General features: G+C 58.9%; 1 protein-coding gene across 4 annotated transcripts; it reads right to left on the bottom strand.

Annotated features, from left to right (window-relative positions):
* Positions 1-2056: 2056 nt before the first annotated feature.
* stxbp4 (syntaxin binding protein 4) lies at positions 2057-14303 on the bottom strand. Of its 4 annotated transcripts, none has more exons than XM_086139968.1 (20): positions 14080-14303; positions 12517-12621; positions 12346-12441; positions 12198-12267; positions 12039-12113; positions 10773-10858; positions 9932-10067; positions 9722-9854; positions 9538-9644; positions 7727-8085; positions 7543-7655; positions 7292-7382; positions 7068-7177; positions 6440-6529; positions 6261-6326; positions 4809-4985; positions 4501-4617; positions 4366-4415; positions 3328-3464; positions 2057-3236 (listed from the first exon to the last, which is right to left on the bottom strand). In XM_086139968.1, exons 2-20 carry the CDS (start codon positions 12581-12583, stop codon positions 3223-3225), a joined length of 2094 nt encoding a protein of 697 aa, XP_085996094.1. In that variant the 5' UTR covers positions 12584-12621; positions 14080-14303; the 3' UTR covers positions 2057-3222. The 4 variants fall into 4 exon arrangements, with proteins under 4 accessions (XP_085996094.1, XP_085996091.1, XP_085996093.1 ...); XM_086139965.1 differs by having other exon boundaries at positions 12517-12590; XM_086139967.1 differs by having other exon boundaries at positions 6261-6320; positions 12517-12590.
* Between the last annotated feature and the right edge of the window lie 1436 nt (positions 14304-15739).

Raw genomic sequence — 15739 nt, 5'->3', positions numbered from 1 at the left:
CTCCACCGATGAACCCGCTCGCCGACCGGCGCCGTCGGGGTCCTCCGGGGGCGGCCTGGTCGTGGCGCCGGCGCTGACGGGCGGCGTCCAGGAGGTGGTCTGGGTCACATGACTGTGGGGACAAAGACTGTCAGACCTCCGGATCCTCGTCTGCCATCTCCTCAAGCAGAGAGGCAGAGGCCCGAGGTCCTGATCCTCAGGTCCTGATCCTCAGGTCCTGATCCTCAGGTCCTGATCCTGAGGTTCTGATCCTGAGGTTCTGATCCTGAGGTTCTGACTTTGAGGTCCTGATCCTGAGGTTCTGATCCTGAGGTTCTGATCCTGAGGTTCTGACCTTGAGGTCCTGATACCGAGCTCCTGAGGTCCTAATCCTGAGGTTCTGACCCTGAGGTTCTGACCCTGAGGTCCTGACCTTGAGGTCCTGATACCGAGCTCCTGATCCTGAGGTTCTGACCCTGAGGTTCTGACCCTGAGGTCCTGATCCTGAGGTCTTGACCTTGAGGTCCTGATCCTGAGGTTCTGATCCTGGGGTCCTGACCCTGAAGTCCTGAACCTGAAGTCCTGATCCTGAGGTCCTGGTGTTCCAGGTGTGTGTGTGCAGTGTCCAAGTTCTTACTTGATGAAGTACTTGACTCCGTCGGCGGTGAAGGCCTCCTCCCAACCATATGGAAGACCTGAGGGGCCAGAGGGAAACCAGGTCAACACACACACACACACACACACACACACACACACACACACACACACACACACACACACACACACACACACACACACACACACCGGCCCATCTCACTGTACTTTTCCACGAAGACAAAAGCCTTCTCACCTCTGGAACAAAGAACCTGATCCAGACAGAAGCCTCTTTGTTCCAGGAGCACAGAAGAACCTCCTGAGAACCTCAGGATGTCAGTCACACCAGCCCCAGGGATTCCTGGAAAAACCTGGAAACCCTGGGAGGAGGAGGAGGAGGCAACGCAACGTAACGTCGGGCGCAGGGACGAGATCAACCACAGCTGACAAGAGAAATGGACCCAAAGACCTGAAGAAACGCAGAGGAACCAGAGGAGACCGAAGAGAGCCTGACAGGAATACCCTGGCCACACAGAACCGAGAAGAACTTGGAGAGAAGAACCCTGAGACCCGAGGAACGGAGGAGAACCCTGAGACCTGAGGAACGGAGGAGAACCCTGAGACCTGAGGAACGGAGGAGAACCCTGAGACCTGAGGAACGGAGGAGAACCCTGAGACCTGAGGAACGGAGGAGAACCCTGAGACCCGAGGAACGGAGGAGAACCCTGAGACCCGAGGAACGGAGGAGAACCCTGAGACCTGAGGAACGGAGGAGAACCCTAAGAGGAGAAGGAACAGGATTCCCTGGATTCCCAAAAGTAAAGCAGACTTTGATTGTGATGGAAAGACAGGAACTTGTCCTGATGGAAAGAACCAACGTTGTGTGTGTGTGTGTGTGTGTTGGACCAAGGAAGAGTTCTTCCTGTTCTCCACGTCTCCTCCCTGGAGATCCAAACCTCTCCAGTTCCCTGTGAACCATCTGAACCATCTCACTCTGCATCTTGTCCTCAAACTGAGGAGGACCTTCTCTGCGGTTCAGAGCTTTGGTTGCCTTCTTCACAGCAGCATCTGCACAGGAAGCTGGGTCACCTCCACCATCTGAACATCACACACACACACACACACACACACACACACACACACACACACACTGAAGCAGAGCCGGTTTCTAGGCAACAGCCCGGTGATGAAACCCGATGCAGGTGATTGAGCCGAAGCCACAGTGGATCACACTGACCTACTTGCCCCCCAGGCTGGCAGGACGAGAGGCAGGCTGGGGCCGGGGGGGCATCAGGGGGGCATCAGGGGGGCATCAGGGGGGCATCAGGGGGGCATCAGGGGGTCCTGGGGGCAGGAGGGGGCAAGAGGGGGTCCCTTATGTAAGTGCACCCCCACCTCCCTGAAGGAGGCAGGTGACCGTGTCCGAAAACACGACGGTTGGAAGGGAAAGGGAGGCGGAGCCAGGAAATAGACGGAGCCCAGACATTGTTCTCTGCGGTTTATTTCCCGGACCGGAACCCGGGTTCTGACCATCGTGACGGTTGTTGTCGGGCTAAAGTTGCGTATCTTCGTAGCTTCTCCTCCAGGAGACGGTCCACAGTCCTCTTGGACCGTCAGTGTCCGACCGCCCGACCGTCCGACCGGTCCGGGCTGTTTACTGGAAATGTCCGGATGCCCGTGGACTGCGGCTAAGACTCTACGGCACGAACACGGACCACACGCAGATGCTAAGCTAACACGCTAGCCCGGTCGCGATTGGTCGACGGGATCGAAACGGGGAAAGCGAATGACGCCGGGGTTCCGGGAGTCCGTCTGGTTTTGGCACCTTCTGTCCTGGACCTCCTTCTTAGGGTTCTTTGACGGAGCGCCGACTGAAGGACCAACAGGCTAATGGCTCGGTTCTGAAGACGGAGCCCAAAGGTCTCCCCGTGGCGGACTCACAGTTACTGCCCTTTATGGGTTCTCCAGCGGCTGAACGGGTTCCTCCGGGTTCCGCGGCGGGCGTCAGGGCGTTTCCCACCGGCGACCAGAACCAGAGAGACACCTGGACCCGGGAGAAGCCGGGATGAACAGTGGAACTACAAGTATGGCGTCCCTCGGCGGACCCTTGAGACGAGCTGTTAGAGATCCTGGACGGACGAGTTTGGTCCGAGAACACTTAGAACATCTAGAAGAGATGAGAGATTGAAGACGCTGGGGGGCAGACCGGACACGAGAGGAGGAAGGTTCTAGAGTTCTTCATCCGTGGACCAGCGACTTGGAAGACCCGGACCCGAACGTCATCACGCGACCCCGACGGGAACCCGGCACCGCCTCCCCCAGGGAGGGGGGCCTCATCTAGACCTGAAGCTCCAGACCTTCTGGACCCTTCCGGGTAAACGACGATCGGCCGACCGGCCCGACCGAACCCCTGCCTCCGGGGCGGATCCGGATCTGACGGACATGCGGGCGGAGATACTGGAAGAGGTTGTTTTCAGACAAAGAGCGGCGATGAAGAGTCTGAGGTCCATGCGGGTCAGAGGTCGTCACTAGGAGCTACGGGGCGGAGCCGGGAGACCGGTTCGGTTCTGGATTTTGGCCGGGAAAGAGTTTGGACATTGACGGGGGAAGAGTCATCCGGTTCCCGCTGAGGTTCCTCCGAGCGCCTCCTCAGAAGGTCAGCACTGAAAGAGGAAGGACAGCGGCTCAGGAGGTGGACCATGCGGGGCCACGAGGACCGGGACCGAGGGGGGACCGTGCGGGCGGCTCGCTTACTGTCCTGGTCCAGAAGGGCTCGGACCGTCCTGGTCAGCTCCTTGGCCTCCTGGACCAGCGCCGCCGCCGTCCTGGGGACCTTCTTGTGGCGCGCCGAAGGAACCTGAGAGGACGTTCCCACCTTCACGTCTCCAGAGCTGCAAACACAACGGAGGACCGTCGGCCGACGCTAGCGGATGCTAACGCTACAAACACTGTCAGCCGTTAGCATCTCCATGGTAACCAGACGGGGGGACAAAGACGTATTGAGGAGAGTGACGGAAAGACAGGACCTGAAGAAAGACCTGGATGAGAGCCGGAGTGTGTGTGTGTGTGTGTGTGTGTGTGTGTGTGTGTGTGTGTGTGTGTGTGACGGTCTGAAAGGCTGAGTATGCGACAGCCCTTTCAGAAGTGAAGGAGATGTTCTGGCCTGGAAACACACAGGTGAGACAAACCGCGGCTGCTGTGTGTGTGTGTGTGTGTGTGTGTGTGTGTGTGTGTGTGTGTTATGCGACGCTGTCCCACTGACACAGGTCTCCAGGTCTGGCTGCGTCACGCTGCTCCACTTAATGAGCGGCTGATTGACCTGAATCTCTGAGTTGCACAACCTGCAGACCGAAACTACAACTCTGCAGGTCATGGCAACACCATGCTGTACCACACACACACACACACACACACACACACAAGCCTTGTTTTGACTCACTGCCTGACTGCAGACAGGAAGTGATGTAATGAGTGGTGTTATCCAACCTATTTCCTGCTTCTCCTCAGACTGGAGGGGTGTGTGTGTGTGTGTGTGTGTGTGTGTGTGTGTGTGTGTTTCCTGTCAGAGGTGAACCTGCTGACTTTGGGGTCACCGGTGATGACTGACAGCGTGACCACAGCTGTCTGGTTCCAGCTGAGGGACCCTGGAGATGTTCTCTCCCAGCTGAGGTCCAGCCCAGGGTTTTAGAGGAGCAGATGAGATCTTCAGAGCTCAGCGTCCTTCCTGAGCTCATCTCATGAACAGCTCAGGATCTGAGAGGGAAGTTGGGAGGCGGCGTGACCCGAGCGTACCTGAAGCTCTTGGTGGGGCCTTGACCTTCCTGCAGGAAGTCCTGGACGTTCTGCAGGGGAACACAAAGCAAAGCGCCTTCGTCCTTCTGGTCCGGGAGATGATTCAGTCAGAAGCCTCTCCTGAGATCTACTGACCTCCACGAAGCCCAGCAGCTTCCCCGTGGAAACCTCCAGGCCCTTCTTGGCGGCCTCGCTCTTCCTCAGCTGACACTCCAGGACGGCGACCCTCCTCCGGAGCTCCTCAGCCTCCTCCTGGAGACACCAGGTCACACTTCACTCCACACACCTCCTGCTCGGCCTGTGTGTGTGTGTGTGTGTGTGTGTGTGTGGTGGGCACGGCTAGAAGCCGGCTCTGACGTCACCAAAGGTGTTGAGGAGAACCTCTGCGTCTGTAAATCACACAGGTGTCATGTGTTCCGCCATGTTGGCTGCGGTCATGTGACCTTGGCGGGCGGCGTGCCGTCGGGCCTCTGCGCCTTCAGCTCCGCGATCTCGGCCTCCAGCAGGTGGATCACCTCCTCGTAGTCCATCTCCATGCCCCGGGCCTGGCGCTGGGCCGCCTCGGCCAGCTGGACCCGAGTCCTCAGGGCCCGCGTCTCCTCGGCGCCCAGCTTAGCGTCCTGTGGGGGTCAAAGGTCAAAGGTCAATGCTTCACAACGACATCGCCGTTCGCGACCACCTGGATCCACCAGAGCCTCAGCAGAAGATCTGACCCGGGTCACAGAACCAGAGGTGGAGGGGAGATGAGAGACTGACAGCTGAGTGTGTGACAGCTGAGACTGTGTGTGTGTGTGTGTGTGTGTGTGTGTGTGTGTGTGAGGGAGGCCCTCAGCCTGATGGAGGCAGGTGTTTGGTTCACATCACGGACTTATGTAACGTCTTCTACAGGCCTTGGTTACACACACACACACACACACACACACACACACACACACACACACACACACACACACACACACACACACACACAGGGAGGGGCCTCCGTGTCAAACACGAACACCGTGAGAAAATCATCTCGCCCTTTCAATGATCTTTTCAACAACAAGGCTCCTCAGTTAGAGGTGGACCTTCTGGAAAAGCCCTGGAGACCCTGGAAGGACCCGGCCTAGAGAGCAGGTCAGCAGGTCCACACCGAGAGCTCCTCGAGCAGCTGCTTGTGGAGCGAGACCGGATCATCTGAAGGAGCACCAGAGAAAACCGATCGGACCCGGATCAGCTGCACCTTCAAACCAGAGAAGAACCAAACTCCACCCTGAGGAGGGCGAGGAGGCTGCAGATCCAGCCTGAGGAGCACAGAAGGTGGAACCTTGGTGAGGAGGTGCTAACCTGCCAGGCCACACACACACACACACACACACACACACACACACACACACACACACACACACACATCCTGGACAGGACGGGTATCAGGAACAGAAGGTGGAAACATCTGAGAGCCGCCGTGTGTGTGAGGAGTGTGAGAAGATCTGGTTTGGAGGCAGCAGGAGCTGCAGGACGGAGACGTCCTCTAAATACAGATATCGACCGCTTTATGCAAGCAGGGGGAGGAGGCAGAGCCAGGCTGTGTGTGTGTGTGTGTGTGTGTGTGTGTGTGTGTGTGTGTGTGTGTGGGGGTTGAATCACGACAAAGTATTTCAGAATCAGAAGACAGGAGGCTTCAAGGACCCTCTGAGATCCTGCAGAGGTGAGGAGTGGAGGTGTGTGTGTCTATTTGAAGAAGAGAACTCCCAGCAGGACCAACCAGCAGCAGAAGCTCCATCACAGGAGGAGGAGGAGGTGCTTCCTGAGAGGAACATCTATTTTCGACGGCAGCGTTGGACTTTAGAAACGTGCTGGAAACATCAGCTCCTGCCAGGAGACACCACGTCCTCCAGCTGGGTCTGAGGTCTCACCTGGGTCGCCTTGCTCAGCTCCTCCTCCAGGTGGCGGTGGACCTTCTGGGACTCCATCAGCTGCTCCTGATGGACACACACACACACACACACACAGAGGTCCAGGTCAGTGTGGCCTTCACAGCAGGACGGAGTGTGTCCACTGCATCTTCACTGCTAGGATGTTTCAGATGTTTGACCTGCAGCCTCTTGATCTCCCTCAGGGCCTCGATGTGCTCCTTCCTCAGACGCTCCATCTCATCCAGATCGTCTGAGTCTGACAGAGAGGGCTGCACACACACACACACACACACACACACACACACACACATTAATAAGAGATTAATAACAGAGCCGTCCATCTGTCCAATCAGATGTCAGCGAGGTCCACCTGAGGTCCATCTTCTCCCTGTGCTCCATCAGTGTATGTGAACATGAAGCTCGGTGGTAGAAGGTGTGCTTCTCCACTGGAGGTCTCTTTGGATGATGTCTAACAATGTCTAACATCTCAAGCTCCTCCCTGACCTCCAGGTGTGGAAACATCTAGAGGTCTGACTTTTCTCTCTGGATGGAACCCCTTATAAAAGTGCGCCCCCTGCTGGCCGGCCCCCGTTACCGCGGGACGTCCGAACATGATCGGTTATTGATCGGCGAGTGTGATCCGACCCGGCAGGTGTGACAGGAAGCTTCTCGGAGGACGGCGGCCGCCAGTCATGTGACCCCATGCGGCGAGGCTCCGCCTCCTCGCACGGCATCCAGACCGATCTAACGCTAGATGTTCTCGGCGAAGCGGAACCGATCAATCCGGAGGGGCGGAGCTTCTCCTACCCGGGGGTTGAGGGGCGACTCCGGCTCGCCCGCCGGGTCCTCCGTCGTGAACTTTGACCCCGGCTCGTCCGGCCGCGACCTCAGCAGCTCCCCGGTCAGGGTCTGGAAGTCTGAGAGCGAGGGCGGCGATCAATCCGGCGATCGGAAACAACGGTCCCGGCGCGCTGGACGAGGAGGAGCGGCGGCGGCGGCGGTGGCGGCGGCGGCGGGGAGGCGGGTCGTACCGGAGAAGGCCAGCGTCCCGGCGTGGTCGGCCTGCAGCCGCAGCTCCTGCCGCTGAGCTTCTGACAGCTTCACACCCAGAAGCTCCAGAGCCTGGACGCATCACACACACATCGATACACACCGTCAATACATGCATTCTGACACAGATTAGAACTGACAGGCCGACACACACACACACACACACACACACACACACACACACACAAGCTCCTCTGGCTGAGAGTGTGACGCTGCGTGGGCGTTGGGTCACCTGCTGCAGCCGCTCCAGCCCGAGGCGTTCCCTGCCGGCGGCGTCCTGGTTCCGGTCCTGGTCCTGGTCCTGGTCCTGGTCCTGGTCCTGGTCCCGGCCGTCCCCCGGCGGCTCTGAAAGCGCAGCGGAGCGTCGGATCAGAGGAGGAGCTCCAGGTCGTGGAGGACCCGGCGCTGCTCCTCACCCGTGGTGGCGTCGGCGTTCCCGCGGCGAGGCTCCGCCTGGAGCGGCGCCGCCCGAACCTGCAGGTGTTCACACGGCGTTGAGACAGGAAGCGGACGCGGGTCCTCGGATCCCGGCCCTCGACCCGCGGCGGGATTCACGGGCGGGCTCTCGGCGCCGCCGCGCGGCGGAGTTCGGCTCCACACGTGGCTCACGATGACGGCGGGCAGCGTCTCACACGGAGGGTTGCGGCCGGAGGCGATCTTGGCGACGGCGGCCGGCGTCGGCGGCGGCCTGGCGGGGCCCGGGAGGGACGCCGGGCCGTGGGGGGGGACGCCGGAGCCGCGGCGGATGAAGGCCACTTCCACCGTGGGGTCGGGTCTGGAGAACAAAGATGGAGGTGAGCGTCCGCCGTCGCGAGGGGGCGGAGCCAAACACGCTCGCCACCGCAAGGAGCCAATGCACTTTCTCATTCACACCTACAGACTATTTAGAGCGGCGGGCGTCAGACGTGCGGAGGAACCGATGCCACCCGGGGAATAAATCTACAATTTGAAGAAATACATAAAAATCATGAGCTATGTTTTTAAAATAAAAAAGCAGTTCCTGTACTGAGTGTTGTTGTGCCGCCGACACCTTGTGACTCACACCCTCCAGCAGGTGGCAGCAACGCAGCTTCCGGCTCTGGAAATGACATTTTTACTTCCTAGAAATGAACCCGCTTTTCCGTCGGACCGACGCCCTCATCGACAAGATGTCGTGGTCAAAGACGAGACAAGTGGGCATGAAGAGGAGGAGAGGTGGGCTGAGGTTCTAAGAACCTGTATGATCCGTGTGGACGGGACAGAGCGCACGGAGAACCCAGGCATGAAGTTACTTTTCCTCATAAATCTCTGTTTTTTAAAGAAACTCTTCATGACAGAAGGTTTCGAGCTTTGACCTCCTTTACACTAAAACACAGAAAACTTTTGGACTTTTCTGGAAACTACGCTGTGATTCCAGCGGTCCGGCTCCCTTCACATCGGATCAGGTCCAGTGTGGCACCGGGACCAGGATCAGTTTGACCCCCCTGCTCTCGAGTCTTCAGTGAATCCGCCGCCGCCGCTCGAGGGCTGACGACGGAGGACCTGGAGGACCTGGAGGACCTGGAGGACCTGGAGGACCTGGAGGACCTGGAGGAAGACCACGAGCTGGACTTTCACATGAAGCATCTAGACCGGTGGCTCTAAACCCGGGCCGGAACGCCGTGGGTTCGCTGAGCCGGTCTCAGGGGTTCGGCGGAGGTGGAGACTCACGGCCGGCCCGTAGGATCCGCGATGTCGCGACCCGCGAACTCATCTTCTGATGCGCTCGGTCGTCCACCTGAGACTGTCGTGACGTCGCGCCGTCTGATTTCTTTCTTAATATTTAAATCCCTTCGTACTCATTATGTCCGGCGAAAAAAGCAAGCGGTCGGACGAACGATTCGACGCGCACAATATAGATTCACGTGTGTGAAGGAACGTCGTTCCTTCGGCATGATTTGCAGCGCCGAGTTGAGCAAATCTAGTGCTGCAAAACTCCGGCCGGGGTTCCCTGATCCGCGTGGAGACGGGAACACAAGAACCCAACGCTTGCTGAATCCAAGGTGAGGAGACGGAGGTCATGAAAAGGCTCCTCCGCCTGCTGGCAAAGAGGTTCCCGCTCGCAAAGAGTGTCTTGAATTTGAGAAAAATCCCATATTTTTCCCGTAAAGGAGTGCCGGGTATGAAACCGAGGGTTCTGGACGTCCGACGAGGGGAGGAACCGGCGGTCTGGACTCGGTGCGCGTCCGTCATGGCGGAGAGGAGGAACCTGAGCTTGGTGCGGGTGAGGACGCTCCTGGCCTCCTCGTAGGTGACCCCGATCAGAGACTCCTTGTTGACGGACACCAGCTGGTCTCCCGCCTGCAGCCGGCCGTCCTGAAACACAGCGTCCACAAGCCGCTGAGCCGCCGCCAGGACAAACCTGCGGCGGCGGCGGCGGGGCGACCACCCACCTTCTGACAGTCGCCCCCCGGTACCATCTCCTGGATGAAGACCATCGGGCCGTCGGGCCGGTTGGCCCCGCCCTTGACGACCAGGCCCAGCCCGTTGCCCTTGGCGATGCAGATGAGCTGGATGACGCTGTCGCTGCGGACGGACAGGAAGCTTGAGACGGCGACGCCACGCGGGACCCGGACCGAACTTTGAAAGGTGCAGAGCTCCACCTGAAGGCCAGGGCGGGCGAGTGCACGGCGTACGGCGCCGCCTGGCCGTAGGCGGCCACGCCCTCCTTGGGGCTGAGGAGCTGCGGGCTCTCCGACCTGGAGGACGACGAGGACGAGGCGTTGTCCACCGGCTTCCCTGCAGCACCACCAGAGGGACACAGCAGAAGGTCCTCAGTGGCCTTCAACACCTCAACGGTTCAGAGCAACCGCCAGGGGGCAGGATGGCGGTGTGTGTGTGTGTGTGTGTGTGTGTGTGAGCCCGTGGACTTCATCTCCACCTGTTTATCTCGACCACCTGGTAACTGGTGACAGAGACACGTCCGTTGCCGTGGAGACAACCTTGTGGTTCTGATACAGAAGCAAGGTGTCCACCCGAAGTCTCTCCGGTTCTCTCGACGCCGTCGATTCGGCGTCCGGTTCCCGCCGTTCCGAGCGGACGACCGTTCTCGCGAAGATCTCGTCCCGTTGACGACGGCGTTCGCCCGGCTTGAGTCCCAGTGTCGGGAGCCTCGCCATCCGGCCGCCATGACGGGAAGCGTCTCCACAGCAGAAGCGATGCAGCGTCCGCCCGCCGCGGCCGAGGATGGGGAAACGGCGTTCCCGCGGCCGTGATTCAGCAGGTGCCTTCAGCTTCCGCTCCTCCCAGGAGTCCAGCTGTGTCCGGACGCAAACCTTCTCCCCGTCTTCTCGCCGGCAGGATTCGGTGGATCGTATCGAGACCCGTCGACCCGTTCCACGATTGTAGGTTTCGGATGAAATGCGAATCAAGGCTCGAAGAGCTCAGACAGAAGACAAACAGGGCGCGAGGAGGAAGTCTCACCTTCAGAGTGACGAGACTCACCTGTGCTGAGCTGAGGAGGGCTGACCCGGCCTGGACCCGGGGCGGCGCCGGGGACGTATTTCTCCATCAGCTCGGCAAACTCCCTCCTGACGGACACACACACACACACACACACACACACACACACACACACACACACACACGGTCAGCCCTCTGCTATCTGTGAGGCCTCCTCCTCCTGCTGAAGGCCACGGCCGCTGCGATGGCTGCCTCTTGGATCGTCGCTCCCTTCCTGGCGGCGGCGGCGCCCCCCCGCTGACGGCGGCGGCGGCTCCCCGCAGCATTGAGCCGCCGCCGCCGCCGCTTCAAAGTCGGTGAAATCAGAGTTTTGGCAGGAAGCCTGCGACTCTGAGCCCGAGGCCTTCATCCATTGATCCGTGTCTGAGCGACGGTGACATAATGGGGCCCTGAACGCACCGTGGGGGGGGTTTATCCTGCGGGCGGTTGCATCACGCCGTCCCGCCGCAGGTAATAATCCCGCTCGCCTCACGCCGACACAAATCACATTCAGACACAACTGCTTTTCTCTTTTCTAAAAATACACGGCGCGTCAAAGCACGGCCGCTCCGGCGCCGCCGCTCAATGTCTTCCGTCTTGAGGTCACATGACCTTCACCGGATTGCGGCTTCTGGTGCGCGGCGGCCGGACGGTCGGAAGGCCTGAGCTGACGCATCCCCCGTCCGTCTCGTCCGGTGGACGGACGGCGGCGTCGGCGTCGGCGTCCCCATTGTGTCACTGCCGGTTTGTGTCCGGGAGCCGAGCGGTGGCTCAGCGGCGGACAGAAGGTCGGGCTGGAGGGCGGCTCAGACCCGCCTCCTCTTACCAACCCTCGCGTCCTTCCTGTCGCCACGCCGATAAGAACCCCCCCCTCGTCCGGCTGGGGTCGGCGCCGGGTCTCAGGAGCCCGTGAGCGCGTCGGGGTCAGACATGTTTGATGTTTACGGTCAAGACGAGAGGGAAGAGACACAGGAAGTGGCATCAGAAGAAGACAGGAAGTGGTAAGAATATCCAAACAACAGCGAAGGACTCCAGTAATGGAGGACGCGGCCGCCGGGCCGCGAGAACATCGCCGTCATCCGTGTTCGTTCGGTGTCTTCGGACGCTCGGACCATCACGCCGCGTGTTCCAGGTCTGACCTCCGAGCGTGTTCGACGGCGGTTGCCATGGTGACGAGCGTGACGCGCACACAGGCCGCCGTCCAGCGGGACGAAACTTCTACCAGATCGGAAACCATCTTTCCAGGAGACAAAAGGATGTTTTTTTTACCTGGATTCGTCGTCCCTGGCGACCAGCAGAGACATGTGGTTGGAGAGCGAGGCGGTCCTCAGGATCTCCACCGCCCTGCCGAGGAACAAACCGTCCAATCACAGGACGGCGGGACATCAAGAAGGACGGCGGCGGCGAACGACACGCGGAGACGCTCACCTGTCATTGGTCACCCCGATCAGGCTGACATTGTTGACGTCCAGAATCAGGTCCCCCGACTTCAGCCGACCTGGAGGGGCGGGGGGGCAGAGGGTGAGCGAGGACCACAAACCGCCGCGGGGGTCAAAGGTCACGAGCGGCGACGGACCGTCCTGCGCCGCCAGGCCGCCCACGATCACCCGCTTGATGTAGATGCCAAAGTCTTCGCCCGTCAGCTCGCGGTAGCCGCCGATGATCTTCACACCTGGACAACGGCTCGGGTCAGACAGGACGTGCGTGTGTGTGTGTGTGTGTGTGTGTGTGTGTGCTTGGTACTCACCCAGACCCTTCTTGCAGTCGCAGAACTCCAGCCTGTGCACGGCGCGGCTGATGCCGTGGGGGCCCATGATGGTCCTGCCAAGCAGCAGCACAGCAGCTCAACTGTCTGTCGCCGCGGAAACAATCAAATCATCACAGGATTTTCACCCCCCCCAACACACACACACACACACACACACACACACAGTGTCACCTCGCATCCAATCTGCTCGGCTGAACCGAGTCTGACCTGGACGTCGGGACATCACACCCCCAACATCTGCACTGTCTGAGAAACTACGTCAACAGCAGCAGGCGGGGATTGGGTCATTTAAAGGGTGCGGACGGACGGACGGACCGGGAGGACGGACCAGGGGGGGACGGACCGGGAGGACAAAGTGACGTCCCTACGTCCGCTGTGGAGGTGAACGCTCGCACCTCGGCTGAGGAGACGAACTCTGTTCCATCATTCCATCCCAGAAGCCGCTGTCATGTGTTTTTCACAAAGAAAATGATCTTATCCATAAGAAATAATGGATGAAATGATAATAAAATATAAAGATGGGATGAAGATGCTGGAGGAAGTCGGGGGACTTCTTCATTAGTCGGCCTCTCCTGACCTCAACTTAGCGTCTCCACCCTTCATGCTACAATGCTAAGCTAAATGTAACTTTACAAACCGCCGTCCGCGACCGGCTTTCCATGACTCTTCCATCGACCAAATTTCCGAATCCTGACCCGCGTTTCCCCTTTGGGGGTCAATAAAATATCGTCTTACGATCTTAAATCCCCCTAAATGTCTCCCGCCTCCTCTCGGACGACGACGACGTCTCGGTCTGTTCACGGGCGAGTCGACCGCACGCACGCCTCGTTTTCCCCTGAGGTCCTCCATGCTAGCTCGCGTCTTTAAACGTGGCCGTGGAAGGATCATCTCGCTGCTCCAGATGCTGCAGAAGGTCAGGGTTCCTCCCAGCTCCTGTCCTTCAGACGCACACCAGGAGGTGAATATTCAAACCACAACAGGGACCAGTTTGTGATATTTCATGAAAGGGACCAATAAAAAGACTGATTAAACACGCCGGAGGTGAAGTGACAGGAGGACGAAACCATCAGCAAAAACATGAGCAGGTATGGAAGAAAAGCGAATAGGACGTGACCTCCAAGATGAAGCTCCTGAAAAGGAACAGGAAAGACCTAAACCTCAGGACGGCAGCTGCCCTTGAAGGCGCCGGCGTGCCGGACGCCCTCGCAGCCCTCCGGTCTGCAGCCGCATCGGCTCACAGCCCAGATCCTCCTCCACCTCCTGCTGGTCCATCGTGCATCCGGGCTGAAGGTGTCCAGCTGTGAAGCCCGAGGTCGGACGCCGCGCTCTCGCCCGGCCACGTAAACGCCGCTGACGCTCACATGACCACAACAAAGATGGAGGACGGCAGAAGAAAAGCTGCGGATTGTCTTCGGGAGAAGAATCCCCCCCCGGAGAGAGAGGAAGATGGAGTGGAGAAGGAAGGAGGGAAGGGAAGGAGGGAAGGAAGGAGGGAAGGAGGGAAGGGAAGGACGGAGGAGAAGAAGGAAGGAAGAAGCTCACCAGTAAAGCAGCGACAGCCCATCGAACCGCTCGGCGTCCCGAGTCACAAATGGCATCGAACGGCGTTCCGACACCAAACCGACCAATCAGGCGCTCCCTCTCTCTCTCGCTCGCACACATACGGACTGACACGGACGCAAACACACACTCACACACACACACACACACACAAACAGACGGAGTGTGTGAGCAGCGGCTGTTCCGACGAGATGAGATGAGACGGTTCAAAGCAGGTCAGCGTGTGACCGCACTGACGAGGATGGAAATCCTCTGAGACACACACACACACACACACACACACTAATCACACACACAAGAGCAGGAGAGGGACCCTGATCACACACACACACACACACACACACACACACACACACACACACACACACACACACACACACACACACACACACACACACAATGAGACGGGAGAGACACACTCACCTGACAAACTAATCCTGGATGAGACCATCCGTCACGCACACACACAGACACACACACACACACACACACACACACACACACACACACACACACACACACACACACAAACACACACCTTGACACTAATCTGCTCTGAAGCGGTTCATTGTGCACACACACACATACACACACCACATGAACACAAACACAAAAGAACTACTTGCACATGCACACTCTCTCTCTCTCTCACAGAAACACACACACACACACACACACACACACACACACACACACACACACACACAAGATTGCGACACACAAGAGCACGTGCACATGCTTGCACACAAAAACAGGCCCATGTGGCATCATCACATGCACACACACATATGAACACACACACACATACACACGCATAAAAGGACTCAAGCACGCACAACTTAGCCAAGAGCACACACACACACACACACACACACACACAAGCATGGCAAGTAAATATCACCACACACACACATCCATACTGGGGCACCCGTGCACGTGCGTGCACAACATAGACACCAATCCAGCAGAGCACGTGCACGCACACCTGACAGATTAGGATGTTTGGAGAGAAATTACCATGAGAAAGGCTGTGTGTGTGTGTGTGTGTGTGTGTGTGTGTGTGTGTGTGTGTGTGTGTGTGTGTGTGTGTGTGAGCTCCCAGGAGACTCCAGGAGCCAGAAGGAACCATCCAGGAGGAGGAGGAGAACCCAGACCTGGACCTGGATCTCAGCAGGGGAGGAAGGTGGATCTGCTTCGGGGACGTCCGCCATCTTTGGAAAGAAGGGGAAGCTAAACGTTGGCGAAGGTTTTGGGCGTCCGAGGCGGCGACACGCCGACACGTCACGGAGTGCGAGGACGAGTCCGAGGTTTCCACACGCAGAAGAAGCGTTGTGAAACCTGGTTCGGGCCAGGAAACTTACAGTCAACAGTCAACTTACCGGCCTCCTCCTGGTCCAGCAGAGCCCCGGAGGACAGGAGCTACTGTTAGCCTCAGCTGGAGCCCTGCGGCGCCACGTTAGCCTCAACTGGAGCCCTGCGGCGCCACGTTAGCCTCAGCTGGAGCCCTGCGGCGCCACGTTAGCCTCAGCCGCGACCCCTGCGGCGCCACGTTAGCCTCAGCCGCGACCCCTGCGGCGCCACGTTAGCCTCAGCCGCGAGCCCTGCGGCGCCACGTTAGCCTCAGCTGGAGCCGTGGGGCGCG

Source organism: Fistularia commersonii, chromosome 32 (assembly GCF_037954325.1).
Source record: "Fistularia commersonii isolate RoL2024-O1a breed Wild chromosome 32, RoL_Fcom_v1.0, whole genome shotgun sequence".
Classification (NCBI taxonomy): Eukaryota; Metazoa; Chordata; class Actinopteri; order Syngnathiformes; family Fistulariidae; genus Fistularia; species Fistularia commersonii.
This window is presented reverse-complemented; position numbering and strand designations above follow the sequence as displayed.

What these genes read in the sequence shown, in the direction of transcription:
- stxbp4 (XM_086139965.1), bottom strand. Translation starts at nt 14,135, where the DNA reads ATGCCATTTGTGACTCGGGACGCCGAGCGGTTCGATGGGCTGTCGCTG. An exon ending in GGGCTGTCGCTGCTTTACTG is followed by an intron (nt 12,591 to 14,079) that starts GTGAGCTTCTTC and finishes GCTGCTTGGCAG; the next exon opens with GACCATCATGGGCCCCCACG. An exon ending in ATCGGGGTGACCAATGACAG is followed by an intron (nt 12,114 to 12,197) that starts GTGAGCGTCTCC and finishes GTTCCTCGGCAG; the next exon opens with GGCGGTGGAGATCCTGAGGA.